The sequence below is a fragment of the Salvelinus fontinalis genome, chromosome 37, assembly GCF_029448725.1.
Source record: "Salvelinus fontinalis isolate EN_2023a chromosome 37, ASM2944872v1, whole genome shotgun sequence".
Taxonomy (NCBI): Eukaryota; Metazoa; Chordata; class Actinopteri; order Salmoniformes; family Salmonidae; genus Salvelinus; species Salvelinus fontinalis.
In genome coordinates, this window is record NC_074701.1 from 21,083,649 (window position 1) to 21,099,694 (window position 16,046).

General features: G+C 43.8%; 1 protein-coding gene across 1 annotated transcript in view; it reads left to right on the forward strand.

Annotated features, from left to right (window-relative positions):
- LOC129836349 (protocadherin-15-like) overlaps positions 1-16,046 on the forward strand; it is a 340,099-nt gene that overhangs the window by 74,431 nt on the left and 249,622 nt on the right. The window contains exon 3 of the mRNA XM_055902394.1: positions 4,400-4,518. Within this exon, the coding sequence (XP_055758369.1) occupies positions 4,425-4,518 (94 nt within the window). The 5' untranslated portion in view covers positions 4,400-4,424. The remainder of the gene's footprint in view (positions 1-4,399; positions 4,519-16,046) is intronic.

Genomic DNA, 16,046 nt, shown 5'->3' on the forward strand with positions numbered 1-16,046 from the left:
GGAGACATCACATCAACTAACAATTTTCTAATTTCACCACCATCTTCCTCCAATACCATCAGCATGTTCCTTTAGAGTCACAGTAAAGCCTGGGTTGTGGCTAGAAAACATGCGCATGGCTTTGTTTACCTTGTACGCCAGGAAAACATTCAGTTGACTCACTATGCCACCAAGTTTGTGCTCCCCTTATTCTCTTCTCCTAGAGTCACATGGATTTCTTTCTCCCCCTGAGGACAGGGATGTTATGACAGACAGTTTAGGCTCAGACAGGAAGTCGTCTGGGGAGAATCCTGAAAGATGGCCCTCCCCTCTCTCCAGAGTTTCTGGGCCCTGAAGACTGGCTTCAAACGTGTACTGATCAGCCCTGTTAAGACAGATAGATGTACATGGGAAATGAACCTGGCTTCAAAGGGAGCACCACTGGGATGAGAGCGAGAGATATGAAGAGGCAGAAAGAGAGAGAGTTAGAGAGAGAGAATACGTTAAAAAAATTGAATCGTCGCAGTCGAAGAAGAGATACAACAGCTGGGGTTGTTCTCCATTATCCCCTTGTGTAATCCGCTAGTTATATCTATGATTTGTGTGCGTGCTTGTGTGTCTGTCTGGATGTAAGTCTCCCTGGATAAGAGCATCTGCTAAATTACAAAAATGGAAAACATTCAAATGTTTGTCTTGGTGGTATGTATGTGTTCTTGTGTCTCATAGTTATTCTGTCAGCATATGTGCTAAGATGACTGACAGAGACGCTGATTGTGTTTAACAGGCCTTTGATATGGTCCGGGGGATATCTGTGACTGCTTGCCCTGCCACCGTATGGTTTAATATCAAATTTTGCAGCGTATCTCCTTCTCCCAGAATATATCGACTGAGGAAGTTCTGACTCAAAATACCCCTTACAGATAAAAGCTAAAACACTTCTATTCTTCTCTGAGACACCTTGCCTCTGTATAGGGAAATATATGTATGTGCCGTGTACTGGGTAATTCAATCACATAGGCTACATAGAGTGACAAGAACACACTTGGTGGACTACTGTGATAGATGTGTACAGCAAGGATTTGAATACACTGAAGAAGTAAAAAAAAAGTTCTTAAATGGTTCTTCATCAACTCTTAAGGTTCCTTGTAGAACTCTTGACTGATAAAGAGCCTTCGAGTTAAGTGGGGCTTCTTGACATGGCATCTACTGTTCTTCAGAATTCTAAAAGGTTGAAATGTATGGAAGCCTGCAGATGTGTCTCTGCTCATCAGTCAACATGCTCTGAGTGATATGCATTACAATGTTTTGCATAAATATCCAAATGTTTTTTTTATAATAAAAAAATGCATGCTACTCAGTGATATGTTTGAAAATTGTTTCTATAATGAAATCTGGTGGGTTAGGGCTTGCCATATACTGTACAGTAGATGCATGGAAAGCCATGATTTCTCCTTGAGACATCAAATTGAAGTTGAAAGCCCAGCAAAATGCTTTAACTGATTTATTTAATCTGCCTATGAACTCATAATGCTATTCCAAGTCGCAGGTGTAGTACAACGTACCATATCATTGCTTGACTCCAAAACACCTGTCGTCTTTCTTTTATACGGCATGACGAAAAACTGTGGATACGTGGTTTATGTCCTGCTCTCATCTGATCCTCTGAGGTAAATTGCAGCATAGCTACATCATCATCTGATGGAACATTTTGGTGAGTATCAAAGTTGGCTAGATTCGTCTAGCGTAATTTATTATAATTTATTTTAAACAATATTCCTAAATGTCAGTAATTTGTCAGTGAACAGTATAGCTACTACCTAACTGATCTGACTTGGTGGAGCACATTAAGGTAGATAAAGTTATAACACAGACACAATGTTAAACCTGTAGTTATTAGTTAACGTTAGTTAGCTATCTAGTTACCAGTATCTTTGGTTATATCTACTAACGTTTGCTGTCTACAAGCTAGACAGTATTGCTTCTTTGGTTTACAGGGAACTCTCACACATGGTGCAGCTAGCTAGCTAGCTAGCTATTTAGCACCATGCACCATGTGATGTTAGCTAGCTAGCTACATTATCTAAGTTAGATATCTACCAAGCTTGGTATGCTCGTACCAAGTCAGATCGCAAAAGTATCTCTGGCCAAGTCAGATGAGTTAGCTAGCTAGCTTGGGTTTTCCAAGTTAGCTAGAAAACAAACTTGTCAGTAATATCATCATGTGAGGTGTTAGTTGTCTGAACCAAATCCTATCACTCGCTAAATACGAACAGTGACTTGATAATGTTAGCAAAACACAGTGGTGTACAGCAAACGTTTATGCCCGGTGTAGCTGACTTGCTATTTACGTTAGCTAGCATCATGCATGATGTTAGCTATAACATATTAAGCTGACAATATTGGGGAAGGGACACAATTTAATGAAATATTAGATAGATAGTAATCTTGGTGATTGTTGTTTCACATGTGAATCAGTGAATCATAAGTGGGTTGTCCGTTTAATTATCTTTTCACTTTTTAGTCATAAATGCCATGCCTATATTTTGGGCCAATGAGCACCTCACGCTGGCAGTGAGAAATGTAGCTAGCTAGTAGTGTTGCCAAACAGTGCCCCTTACTGCCAGTAAAAAATAATAGCATATTTAATGTGTATTTTGTTTAAGTACCTATTTATTAATTTATCTCATTTCGTTAATGAAAACAATGAATGAAGGTACAGAATGTATTTACAATATATATGATGGAATTAACTCTTAGAAAGTCTCAACTGTTACTGTATGTTTTTATGGTGAATTTGACATATTTGTCTGGAATTTTGAGGACCTATTTAGTTAATCTCATTTAGTTCATGAATAAAATACAATAGATTAATTAATTTACATAATGTGTGTACATCATGGATTTACATAATTTATGGTTTATTCTCTCTCTCTCTCTTCTCTCTCTAGCTTTTGGAAGAGATGACAGCACTCGTGCACAAGGACGTGGACAAGCTACTGATAACCAATCTGCATAAAATGGCAGTCAATATAGTTGAGAAGGCCCCAAAGAGTCCCCTGAAGATGGCATGTGCCCAGTTGCTAGATGGCTGCTGAACAGAGGTGGAGAAAGCAGGTCTGTGGTTTTATATTATTACTCTTAAAGTTCAGTATAAAGTGGGCAGCTGCTAGGGGGTTCCACTGATATTTCAATGGTGGTGGGCAGGCTAGGTGGCGCAACAGTGGATGCTTATTCACACTTGGGCAGGGAATGTTAAAGCAATGTTCAATATCAATATAGGAGGTGTGATGAATTAAGATGTTTAATTCTGTTTTTCAGGACATATGGTCAATAGAGCCATATTCCTGCTGCCATATATCTTCAAAGAGGATCAGCACGGTTGTTTGGTTACTTGTCGTTATTACATTTTGGAACACTCATTACTTTTCTCATTACTTTTTTGAAAGCCATTAGTGTAGGGCTCTCTTGTTCACTTCTTAGATTATACTGTACCTATATTATTGAACAATGACTTTGTTTTAAATTGTACTTTGAAATGAGTGGAAATTATACTTTGTTGAAAATTGTACTTTGAGTTTGAAATGAAATGGTACTTCGTTTGAAATTGTACATTCTGCTTTGTTTTGTGCTTGGTTGTATAATAAACTATTGGTACATTTGAGATTTGTTTAGTCATGATTGATTATTATTTCAATACAGTTTAAAGAATTAATGTATTTTAACAAAATTCCTGAAGAACCACCATTGGATTTAGGTTCTATACAGAAACGTTTAGAGATCTACGTAGAACCGTCAATGCTGTGCTTCAAAGGGTTGTGTTATGGTTAGGGCCAGGGTTAATTTATAACCGTTTATGCTGTTTCCTTGTGTAACCAATAATGGATCTTCGTAGAACCTTTAATGCTGTTTCCTTGTGAAACTAATAATGGATCTTTGGAGCTTTAGCATTTTTTTTTGGTAGGGCTCTTTAAAGAACCATCCCATTTATGTTTCTTCAGTGATCCAAAAATGTTTCCAATATGGCATCGCTATCAAGAACCCTATTTGGTTCCAACTTGGACCTTTGTTGATGCATTTATTGTGTTGGGATAATGTGATGTCTACCCAATTCACACACGATAACGTACACACAGAATGTGAGCAACACGCCCATTGCCTGCACATGTGTCCCACAATGGCTCAGTAACAATCTTGGCTGTTCTGTACAATTTCTGTGCATGTGTGTCTGTCTTTGTTTGTCCGCCTGCGTGTGTGTGTAGCCTACGTACACGTGCGGCCGTAGCCTGTAATTTGAATGAGTATTACGTACGTTCATTATGAGCAGTCTTAGCTAACAGGTGTGTGCTGGACAAGAAAATCTGGGCAGAAATGTGTTATCTCTGGCCATTTAATGAAGTATCCCTCTTTTCCTCCCATCCAGGTGGGCAGGCAATAACATTTGACAGATGATGCGACGGGGGCCATGTCTCTTCAGATGGCTGGAGATAAGCATGGCGCTCCTCTCTCTGACCACCTACAGCTGGGCCCAGAAAACAGAAGGTACAGTAGATGAACAGGCCTTAACGAGATGTGTGAAGTTGGGTATTGTGACAGCAAATTTATCCATTTCCATTGTAAAATTTACAATTAAGTGTGTATTCTATTATATAGTATATTATATGTGCTGAGTGAAAACATGCATACTGTTTAAGGTAGACCTTTTCACTGGAGTGTATAACTGTGAGCGTTTTCGAAAAGCATAATAACAAAGAGTCCAGAGATTGGCTGGTAAGATGAAGTGGTCAGAACAAATGGCCAGGACAAATTGTCTGAGTTAAGCCAGGGGGCCGAGGGAGAGCAGAGCAGTAGCTAATTACTTTCTTGGATGGATGTATAGATATTCTCTATGATACTTAATCACGGTGCACTCACAGTAAGCTCCCTAGTGTCAAGCCTTTCCTTCGTCATCAATATGACTCAAAAGGTATTATGTTAAATATTTATACATCCCTCATTACTGTCAGTACAGTTGAATTAGCTGGAGAAGTGGGTGCTCCTTGTAGTGTAATGTACTGTACAGTGAAAATATATACTTTGTAACATTCTGAACTGTAAAGTACAATAACTAAAGACATAACCATACTTGCCTTCCCCAGTGTGATACTGTTTCTAACTTGTCCCGAGGATTTTTATTTGATTTATCTAGGCAAGTCCGTTAAGAACAAATTCTTATTTACAATGACGACCTACTGGGGAACAGTGGGTTAACGGCCTTGTTCAGGAGCAGAACGACAGATTTTTACCTTGTCAGCTCAGGGATTCAATCCAACAACCTTTCAGTTACTGGCCCAACACTCTAACCACTAGGCTACCTGCCGCCCCGGATATGTCACTTTAATTCAAGAAGTGTCCTTATTTCCTTCCTTTCTTCCTTTCCCCTTTCCTTCATTCCTCCCTCCTTCCTTCCCTCCTACTGTATTACTATAGCATGATACTTGTACAAAAATGGAATGGAGTGCCTCCTCCTCAAGGTGAAGGCAAAGCATTGTGGGTTCATTGTGGAAACTGTCTAAATGCATAAACAGCCAAGCATCTGCCGCTGTTGAGTGAGGAGAGTACTGCCCTAAAATATCATCGTTTTCATTACCCCTGGAATATGCATTTATTTGTACCGTTTTACAGTTTCTGTAAAGTTAGTCTTCTTTTAATGCATGGCTTACCGTGGAGAAACCACTGTAGGTAATGCCTTTAAAGCTGCAATCTTTCACAGTTTTATAGAGTTTTGGCTGGCACGCACATCAGCTCATTAATTAGCCCCTGTCACCTTGGGGGGAACGGAGTTCCTGCTTAAATAAGTCATTTTTTTCAGAGCCTATGTGTGTTTGTGTGTGAGTGCATGTTGGAGTGTTTGTTTTGTCTGTGTGCACTTACGTGTGTTATGCGCATGTGTGTTTGTGTGTGTGCAGTCGTAGCCTGTAATTTGAATGAGTGTTTGTATTACGTACGCCCATGTGTATGTTTGTGCTTTTCTTGCATCCACATGTTGAGCAGGCTTAGCAGAAGCCTGGCTGGCCTTCGCCTAAACAAACAAACAACAACAAAACACTTATCTTTTGACCACATTGAATCTCTTTGTGGGTAATTGAGTCTAGGCTGAGGTCTGATAATTTTACATATTTCCACAAGCCATTGTCAAGTATTTAACGTGTAATTTGATGTAACATAAAAGTCGATGGAAGAGTGTGGTAGCTAATGTTATTTTGAACTAGTGCTTTAGAACCGGTATCCTCAGTCAGAGTTGTTGCACTTAAACTTACATCTCTTATGTATCTACTCCATATGGATGTAAGTGACCAGACTGGCACATGATTATATATTTCCTGTACTTGTCCTCCTTGTCTCTGTGCGGTCTCTGTATTTATCTCACGGTACGGTGACCTGCTCCTGTATCAGTGGAGCTTCAGCCCACTGATTATAACTGGGGATGCAGCCTATAATTTGAACGAACGTAGACGAGATAATTACACAGGGAGCAGGTAGGAATTAGAGGTAGTTAGAACAATCACAAGTGAGAGTTGATTGGATCACTGCGTGGAAACACAGACGCTTGTTGAAGCATGAGAGGGAACAGTGTCTGTGACGTGTTTACGAGAATGTGTGCATTCGTGTGTGTGTGTGTGTGTGTGTGTGTGCATGTGCGTGCATATTTTCTCAGTGTCACCTTGGTTTGAGCGGGCCTTCTTAGGTCATTTCCAACCATAAATCTCCCTGTCTATAGTCTCACTGTCTGTTTGTTGTCTGTCTGTCAGCATTCAAGGGTACAACAATGTTGTTACAGTATACAAAAAACATACAACAATCATTTATATATCGAACCATGGAAATGACATGAAAACACCAATTAAAGATAAGAGAATAGTATCGCACAGCTCTTTGTTTCGCTTTCCGCCTTTCTACAGTATGTATCCCATCTTCATGTTTCGTTCATCCTCTCTTTCCTAGAGCTCTTTCTTCACCTTCTCATCTCCACTTTGCCTCATATGCTTTAACTGTCTTATATCTCTGACAGTCAGTCTGAATACTGTGAGTCTGTCTGAACAGTGCGCTATGCAGTGCAGTATTCCCATCATGCATATCCCCTGTCTGTCCATCCACTGTCTGTCTCGATGAGGATCAGCAGGCCCCATAGCTTAGGAAAGGATCATGAAAGGTCAAGCCTCAATCTGGATGACAACGCACAAACCTTTCTCATACCTCTCTCTACCTCTCAATACAATCACTCAAAATCTCTTGATGTTTAGTGTGTGTGTGTGTGTGTGTACATGGCTTTCTTTCTGTGGTAATATACACTGTACTAATGACAAGCGGCTATTATCTTTGAAGGGTTTCATCACTAGTATGTTGATTATGTCTCTGTTGAGGCTTTGATGGTTGCCCTATTCTCATTAAATAATTGTGTGTGTATGTTGACAGCCATCCCAGCTAACCAAAATTGGTTCTGTGAAAGTTCTCAAAACATTAATTCGGTTGCAGCAAATGTTATCATAACACAAAAACTGTCCGGTTGTACTGATGATTATACAATGTTTGTACAAAACTTTTGCCTGATGTTGCAAGAACCTTCCCAGAACATTACTCTCACATTCTGTTTCCGGCAGTATGTTCTAAAAACATTACTGTTACATTGTGTTATTAGATTACCTGGAAACCTAAAGTTAGATAAATCCTTTACTAGAACTTAATGGGGAATCTTAGCTAATATTCTGGGAATATTAATGGTTTGCTGGGATGTGTCCCCTCTTCAGATTCCATCATTCCTTCTCTCTCATCCCCTTTCTCTCTCTCTCTCTCTCTCTCTCTCTCTCTCTCTCTCTCTCTCTCTCTCTCTCTCTCTCTCTCTCTCTCTCTCTCTCTCTCTCTCTCTCTCTCTCTCTCTCTCTCTCTCTCTCTCTCTCTCTCTCTCTCTCTCTCTCTCTCTCTCTCTCTCTCTCTCTCTCTCTCTCTCTCTCTCTCTCTCTCTCTCTCTCTCTCTCTCTCTCTCTTTCTATCCCCCTCTCCATCCCCCCTCCCTTGTCTCTGTCTGAAATTGTTTCTCTATTTTGGGGATTGTTTGATTAGAGGCCAGATGCACAGACTCTGTCTAGCAGTAGCAGCCTCTAGCTGTGGGGGCAGTGGAGCGGCTGTGTGGATGTATGTTTTAATCTGGCAGCCAGCAGGCTGTAATCAGGCTCGGTGTGGCCCAGGAGGATGGGGGTTTGCTGGGCTTGGCTGAGCCTGGACTTGGCCTCTCCTGGAGCTCAGACTGGTCCATGTGCAGGATCAACTCCGAGCAGTTCACTGGGAGTGTGATTGCAACACTCGAAGCAATGTCCTTTTAAACACCGATCTAGCTTTTTTCCCTCAAGTGAAGGAGAATGGTTGTATATGATCTGAGTAATGCTCTCTGCAACTGTTTTCCAGCAAAAGCATGCAGAGAAATGTCCCTTCCATTCAATGAAGGCAGAAATGCAGCCAATGTGATATAGCTTAGCAATAATGCTGCTCTCACTACACTGGATGTTATTAGGAATCCGACTTTTAGATCGAAAAAAACGTCTGTCATACAGTATGTCAGATTTCAATACTGGCTGATGTCATAATGTCTTCTCTTGAATGAACCATTGATCATATTTTTTGTGATATTCCTACCTCGAGAAATGTGCGCGTTAACAGAGGGTCCACCACATTTTTCCTATTTGTTTTCCTCTTCAGTCCAGGCTGCATTGCATGATGCTGTTGATTGGCTGTTGCAAATGTCAAATTCAACTCGATCTGCAGGTTGAACATGGTGAGATTGTAGACTCCTAAATTGATAGTGTAGTTTGTTTAGTGCAGTTTGTTTACAGTTAACTAACTACTTCACATGCTGATATTGACTTTGGTATTATTGTGTGTAGCTACGTTTGCTAGATAACTACCTAGCCAGCCAGCCAGCCCACAGAGAGAGCATTGCATTGTGGGTTTTGTAGTCTACTTGAGCTGCAACAGATTTCCACAACGATCTTCACATTTGCCACCAAACTTATTATAATGACAAAATGAAACATTTGTTCACCTAAAAATATTTTTCTCACATATTAGTGTTACTTAACTGGCGGACGGATCCCTTTTACGCGATCATTTTCGTAAACAACCGCTGAATTGCAGAGCGCCAAATAAAATAAGAATACTAAAAATATTTATTTTCATGAAATCACAAGTGAAATATACCAAAACACAATTTAGCTTGTTGTTAATCCACCTATCGTGTCAGATTTTGAAAATATGCTTTACAGCGAAAGCAATCCAAGCGTTTGTGAGTTTATCGATCACTAGACAAAACATTACAAACAGCTAGCCGCAAATTAGCTTGGTCACGAAAGTCAGAAAAGCAATAAAATTAATCGCTTACCTTTGATGATCTTCGGATGTTTGCACTCACGAGACTCCCAGTTATACAATAAATGTTATTTTTGTTCAATAAAGATTATTTTTATAACCAAAAACCTCCATTTGGTTTGCGCGTTATGTTCAGAAAACCACAGACTCGTGCCGGTCCTGAAAGGCAGACGAAAATTCCAAAAAGTATCCGTAATGTCAAACATTTTTTATAATCAATCTTCAGGTTGTTTTTAACATACATAATCGATAATATTTCAACCGGACGGTAAACTATTCAATACTACAGAGAAAAAAAATGTCGAGCTACAACTCTCGCGCGCATGAACCAATCAAAGGACACCTGACGCGTTTCGATAAATCTCGCTCATTTTTCAAAATATAAGCCTGAAACTATGTCTAAAGCCTGTACACAACCTGTGGAAGCCATTAGAAAAGGAATCTGGTTGATACCCTTTTAAATGGAGGATAGCCATGCAATGAAACAGGGATTTTTCCAAATAAAAGGCACTTCCGGGTTGGATTTCCTCAGGTTTTTGCCTGCAAAATCAGTTCTGTTACACTCACAGACAATATTTTGACAGTTTTGGAAACTTTAGATTGTTTTCTATCCTACTCTGTCAATTATATGCATATTCTAGCATCCGGACCTGAGAAATAGGCAGCTTACAATGGGAACGTTATTTTTCCAAACATAAAAATTCTGCCCCCTAGCTTCAAGAGGTTTTAACACTGCAAATTATAGGAATTAGTGGTTTGGGGTAGATTTTTCCTTTAACTGGCAATGGGCAGCGTTGAACAAATGCCTTCCCTGTCACTCTCAGCTCTTCACCAGCCAGCTATTGCTGGCCCCAGACCAGGGTTCCCTGCTGCCCTTCTGGATGCCACTCTATGCAAGCAGATTACACTAAGCCCCCTGGGAAATTAAGAAGTCTCTGTTCAGTTCAGTCTTCAGTCCCTCATCTAGGCATCATGCCTGCCACAACAGGGACTGGCAGGGCCATAAATGTAACCTTTGACCTTGGAGTGTTTTAAGCTGATGACGATGATCAGTGACACTGAGGTTGGGCAATCTTCCACTCGTCTCACTACTTGGAAAGTTGAGGTAAGGCGAGGGATCTGGCGTGGTTCAAGACTCCTCAGCTCTCGCTTTGAGAGAGAGAGGTGACATTGGAAAGGGACTCCCAGACAATTCCTCTCCATCATCAAGGCTTAATATTTATTTAAAGGGCAGTAGTATTTATGAGTGCATAAGGAGTTATTAAAGGTTTTATGAGATGAAGGACCTGGTGTGAAACTGCCTGGAAGAAAGCCATTCATCTACAGGAGTAGTGTTCTCTCCTTTCATTCTCTGTCTCTGATGGGAAGAGACTGTCCATGGCTGGAGAAGAATGTCTTAGTTATTCTGACAATATCAATATGGATTGGATTGTGTGTATGCATGCATTACTAGTTAGTTGAAAAGATGGCCCAGGTGTCCATCGGTGGTGTGAGACGATGCGTTATTATTCCGTATGGGAACAACTCCCGTCAAAGAATTATGAACGAACTGAATTCCCCATCAGCTAAAACGTGTTTTTAAGAACTTTGAGTGAGCCGTGGCCATTTGATTTAGTTACTTTTTCAGACAAAGTTCTGAAAACGCAGAGGGCACTGATTTCATAGGCAGCTAAAAAAACATTCTTAAAATAAAATGTCAGTGGGCAGCATTATCTCAGTGGTGCCTTGTCTGAGTGCTCTGGTAATTCAGTGCTGATTGAAATGTTCTGTAAAGATTTAAGGCACTGTCTATTTCTGTAAGCCTGCTTCTTCTGAAAACACCTTGAAATGTTTTGCAGCTTTTATATCCCAGTCATGGAACAAAGTAAGCTCTTGCACAAAAACAACCACATCACATCTAAAAAAGGTTAGTTGTGCCTCCATCCATCTCTGAGCCCGGGTTCTTTTGTGAAGAAAAACGATAAACATTTATTAATTGAAGTTTTGTAGCTTAAGGGGGAATCGGCATGTTGATTAGTGCGGGATATTATCTCCTCAAATGAAAGCAAATTACCCCGAGGTTCTAATTTGAATATTTAGATTGTCCTTGGACTAAGCTCCTGGAGTGTATAGTGCCTTGATTACCAATTACTGATGGAATACTGTGTCTTTAACATTTTCTGTTTTTCCTCCTATACTTCCACTAATTTGACTGGGAACAAAAGTGATATATCCATTAAAGCAATGTTCCCCTCTCTATGGTTTATGAGATGGCTAATTACACATTAGTCTAGATGCTTCGGTGCTCGTTGATCTGCTTTGGTAATCCTAATTGTGGATAGACGTTTGTTGTTGAATGAATTATTATTAGTCTAATGCACCAACGCTATGCATTGTCTGGAGGTACATACTGTAGATCGAGTTACTGCAGTGCTTGTTGATCAGGTTGGTGTTCCTCCCTTCTGTGCCTCCAGAAACCCATCTATACACAATACCCCATAATGACAAAGACAAAACATGTTTTTTGAAATTTTAGCAAATGTATTGAAAAATGAATACAGCAATATCTCATTCACATAAGTATTCACACCCCTGAGTCAATACATGTTATAATCACCTTTGAGTCTTTCTGGTTAAGTCTCTAAGAGCTTTGCACACCTGGTTTGTAAAACATTTGCGCATTATTCATTTCTTATTTCTTCAAGCTCTGTCAAGTTGATTGTTGATCATTGCTAAACAGACATTTTCATGTCCTGCGATAGATTTTCAAGTCAATTTAAGTCAAAACTGTACTAGGCCACTTAGCAACATTCAAAGTCATCTTGGTAACCAGCTTCAGTGGATATTTGGCCTTGTGTTTTAGGTTATTGTCCTGCTGAATGGTGAATTTGTCTCCCGGTGTCAGGTGTGTGCGTACTTGTGGTGAAGTCAGGTGCAGGAGAGCAGAGAATTGTGAACAGGCGCCACTTTATTACGGCAGGAGTGATATACAGATGGACGCAGCTGCGTCAAAAACCTCCTTAAGCCAACAAGGCAAAGTGTATAGCGCGCACAAATGTCACACAACATAAATGTATAGCAATACAAATAAGCCTCGTGAAAACAACAAACGCTTAGCCTAGTGCGTACAACACGTAACACACAAATAATTTCACACAAAGACATGAGGGGGAAGAGAGGAATAAATACATGTAGTGTGATTGGGGAATGCAAACCAGGTGTGAATGGAACAAGACAAAACCAATGGATAATTGAAGAATGGAGCGGCGATGGCTAGAAAGCCGGTGACGTCGACCGCCGAACGCCGCCTGAACAAGGAGAGGGGCCGACTTCGGCGGAAGTCGTGACAGTACCCACCCTTGACACGCGGCTCCAGTGGCGCGCCGACACCGGTCTCGGGGACGACCCGGGGGTCGAGGCGCAGGGCGAGCCGGCCGGCGACGGTGGATCTCCCGTAGAAGATCAGGGTCCAACACATCCGCCACCGGAATCCAGCACCTCTCCTCCGGACCGTACCCCTCCCACTCCACGAGGTACTGAAGACCCTCCACCCGATGCCTTGAATCCAAGATGCAACGGACGGAGTACGCCGGGGCCCCCTCGATATCCAGAGGGGGAGGAGGAACCTCCCGTACCTCAAAATCCTGGAGCGGACCAACCACCACCGGCCTGCGGAGAGAAACATGGAACGAGGGGTTAATATGGTAATCAGGGGAACGCTGTAACCTGTAACATACCTCGTTCACTCTCCTCAGGACTTTGAATGGCCCCACAAACTGCGGACCCAGCTTCCGGCAGGGCAGATGGAGGGGCAGGTTTCGGGTCGAGAGCCAGACCTCACTGCTGTGACGGTCCGCGCTAGTCTTTTGGCGTAGCGCGGCCCGCTGGAGGTGACCATGGGCGGCCTCCCATGTCTCCTCCACGCGCCTGAACCAATCGTCCACCGCAGGAGCCTCGGTGTGACTCTGATGCCACGGTACCAGAACCGGCTGGTACCCCAATACACACTGAAAGGGGGAGAGGTTAGTGGAGGAGTGGCGGAGCGAGTTCTGTGCCATCTCTGCCCAGGGCACGAACGCCGCCCACTCCTCCGGCCGGTCCTGGCAATAAGACCGCAGAAACATGTCCACATCCTGGTTCACTCTCTCCACCTGCCCATTACTCTCGGGGTGAAAACCCGAGGTGAGGCTGATCGAGAACCCCAGACCTTCCATGAACGCCCTCTAGACTCTCGAAGTGAATTGGGGACCTCGATCAGACACTAAATCCTCAGGCATCCCATAGTGCCGAAAGACGTGTGTAAACAGGGCCTCCGCAGTTTGTAGGGCCGTAGGGAGACCGGGCAGAGGGAGGAGACAGGACACGACCAGGGTCGTGGTGTTATACTGTGAAGGAGGAAGATCCGTCAGAAAATTCACCGACAGGTGTGACCAAGGCCGTTGTGGAACGGGTAAGGGATTTAGCTTACATCTGGGCAGGTGTCTAGGAGTCTTACACTGTGCGCACTTCGAGCAGGAGGAAGCATAAACCCTCACGTCCTTAGACAAGGTGGGCCACCAGTATTTCCCAGTCAGACAGTGCACCGTCCGACCGATCCCCGGATGACCTGAGGAGGGAAATGTGTGGGCGCAATAGATCAACTGGTCACGGACAGCAGACGGAACATACCGACGCCCGACGGGACACTCAAGTGGAGCGGGCTCAGTACGTCCCGCCTGCTCTATGACTGCTTCCAGCTCCCACACGACCGGCGCTACCAGGCAGGAGGCTGAAGAGAATGGGAGTCTGATCCATGGGCCGCTCTTCTGTGTCATACAGCCGGGACAGTGCGTCTGCCTTCATATTCTGGGAACCTGGTCTGTAGGACAGGGTAAACACAAAACGGGTAAAGAACATGGCCCACCTTGCCTGACGAGGATTCAGTCTCCTCGCTTTCCGGATGTACTCCAGGTTGCGGTGGTAGGTCCAGATGAGGAAAGGGTGTTTAGCCCCCTCAAGCCAATGTCTCCACACCTTCAAAGCCTTAACCACAGCCAACAGCTCCCTGTCCCCTACATCATAGTTGCGCTCCGCGGAGAAGAAAGCAGAAGAAAGCAGAAGAAAGCACAGGGGCAGAGCTTTGGGGGCGTGCCCGAGCGCTGACAGAGCACGGCTCCTATCCCAGCCTCGGACACGTCCACCTCCACTATGAACGGCAAAGAGGGATCCGGATGGGCCAGCACGGGAGCCGAGGTAAACAGAGCTCTCAGGTGCCCAAAAGCCCTGTCCGCCTCAACCGACCACTGCAGACGTACAGGACCCCCTTCAGCAGTGAGGTAATCGGAGAAGCCACCTGGCAAAATCCCGGATAAATCTCCGGTAGTAATTGGCAAACCCTAAAAATCACTGCACCTCATTTACCGTGGTGGGAGTCGGCCAATTACGCACGGCTGCAATGCGGTCACTCTCCATCTCCACCCCTGATGTGGAAATGCAATACCCTAGGAAGGAGACGGCTTGCTGAAAGAACAGGCATTTCTCAGCCTTGACGTACAGGTCATGCTCCAACAGTCGTCCAAGTACCTTGCGCACCAAGAACACATGCTCGGCGTGTGTAGCAGAGTATATCAGAATGTCATCGATATACACCACTACACCCTGCCCGCGCAGGTCCCTGAAAATCTCGTCTACAAAGGATTGGAAGACTGATGGAGCATTCATCAACTCGTACGGCATGACAAGGTACTCATAATGCCCTGAGGTGGTACTAAACACCGTCTTCCGCTCGTCTCCCTCCCGGATACGCACCAGGTTGTACGCACTCCTGAGATCCAGTTTAGTGAAGAAGCGCGCCCCGTGCATTGACTCAATCGCCATGGCGATAAGAGGTAGCGGGTAACTGTACCTCACTGTGATTTGATTGAGACCTCGATAGTCAATGCACGGGCGCAAACCTCCATCCTTCTTCTTCACAAAAAAGAAACTCGAGGAGACGGGTGAAGTGGAGGACCGATTGTACCCCTGACGCAGGGATTCGGAGACATGTGTCTCCATTGCCTCTGTCTCCGCTTGCGACAGGGGATACACGTGACTCCTGGGAAATGCAGGGTCTACCAGGAGATTTATCGCACAATCCTCCCGTCGATGGGGTGGTAATTGAGTCGCCTTCTTTTTTTTAGGGAAGGCCTAATACCATGGGAAACGCAGGAGAATCAATGAGGAAGAGACTGATTCTCTCCTCGTGGCCCCTCTGCGTTTCCATGACCAGGGAGATGGTGGCTTCCCTGATTAGCCCGGACCCTAATGGTCGACTATCCAGAGCGTGCACCGGAAAAGGTCTAACCACAGGAATAATGGGGATCCCTAAACTAAGGGCGAACGCTCTGTCTATAAAATTCCCAGCTGTGCCTGAATCGACAAGCGCCTTATGCTGGGAATGCGGGGAAAACTCAGGAAAACAAACAGGTTGACAAGAGAGGACTCTGGATGAGAGTGGTGCAGACTCACCTGGGGTGATGCCAGAGTACCCTGCTTGCTGCCTCGACTCCCAGAGGGACCAGCCCGGCACGGACCGGCAGTGTGCCCTCTGCGGCCACAGATGGTGCACTCGAAGGCCCCTGCTCCAGCCTCCCTACGCGCAGCCCCATGGGCACCGGAGCGGGAGTGCTGGAAGATGGAACCGACAGAGCCCCCTCTGGACGTCCACGGGTAGC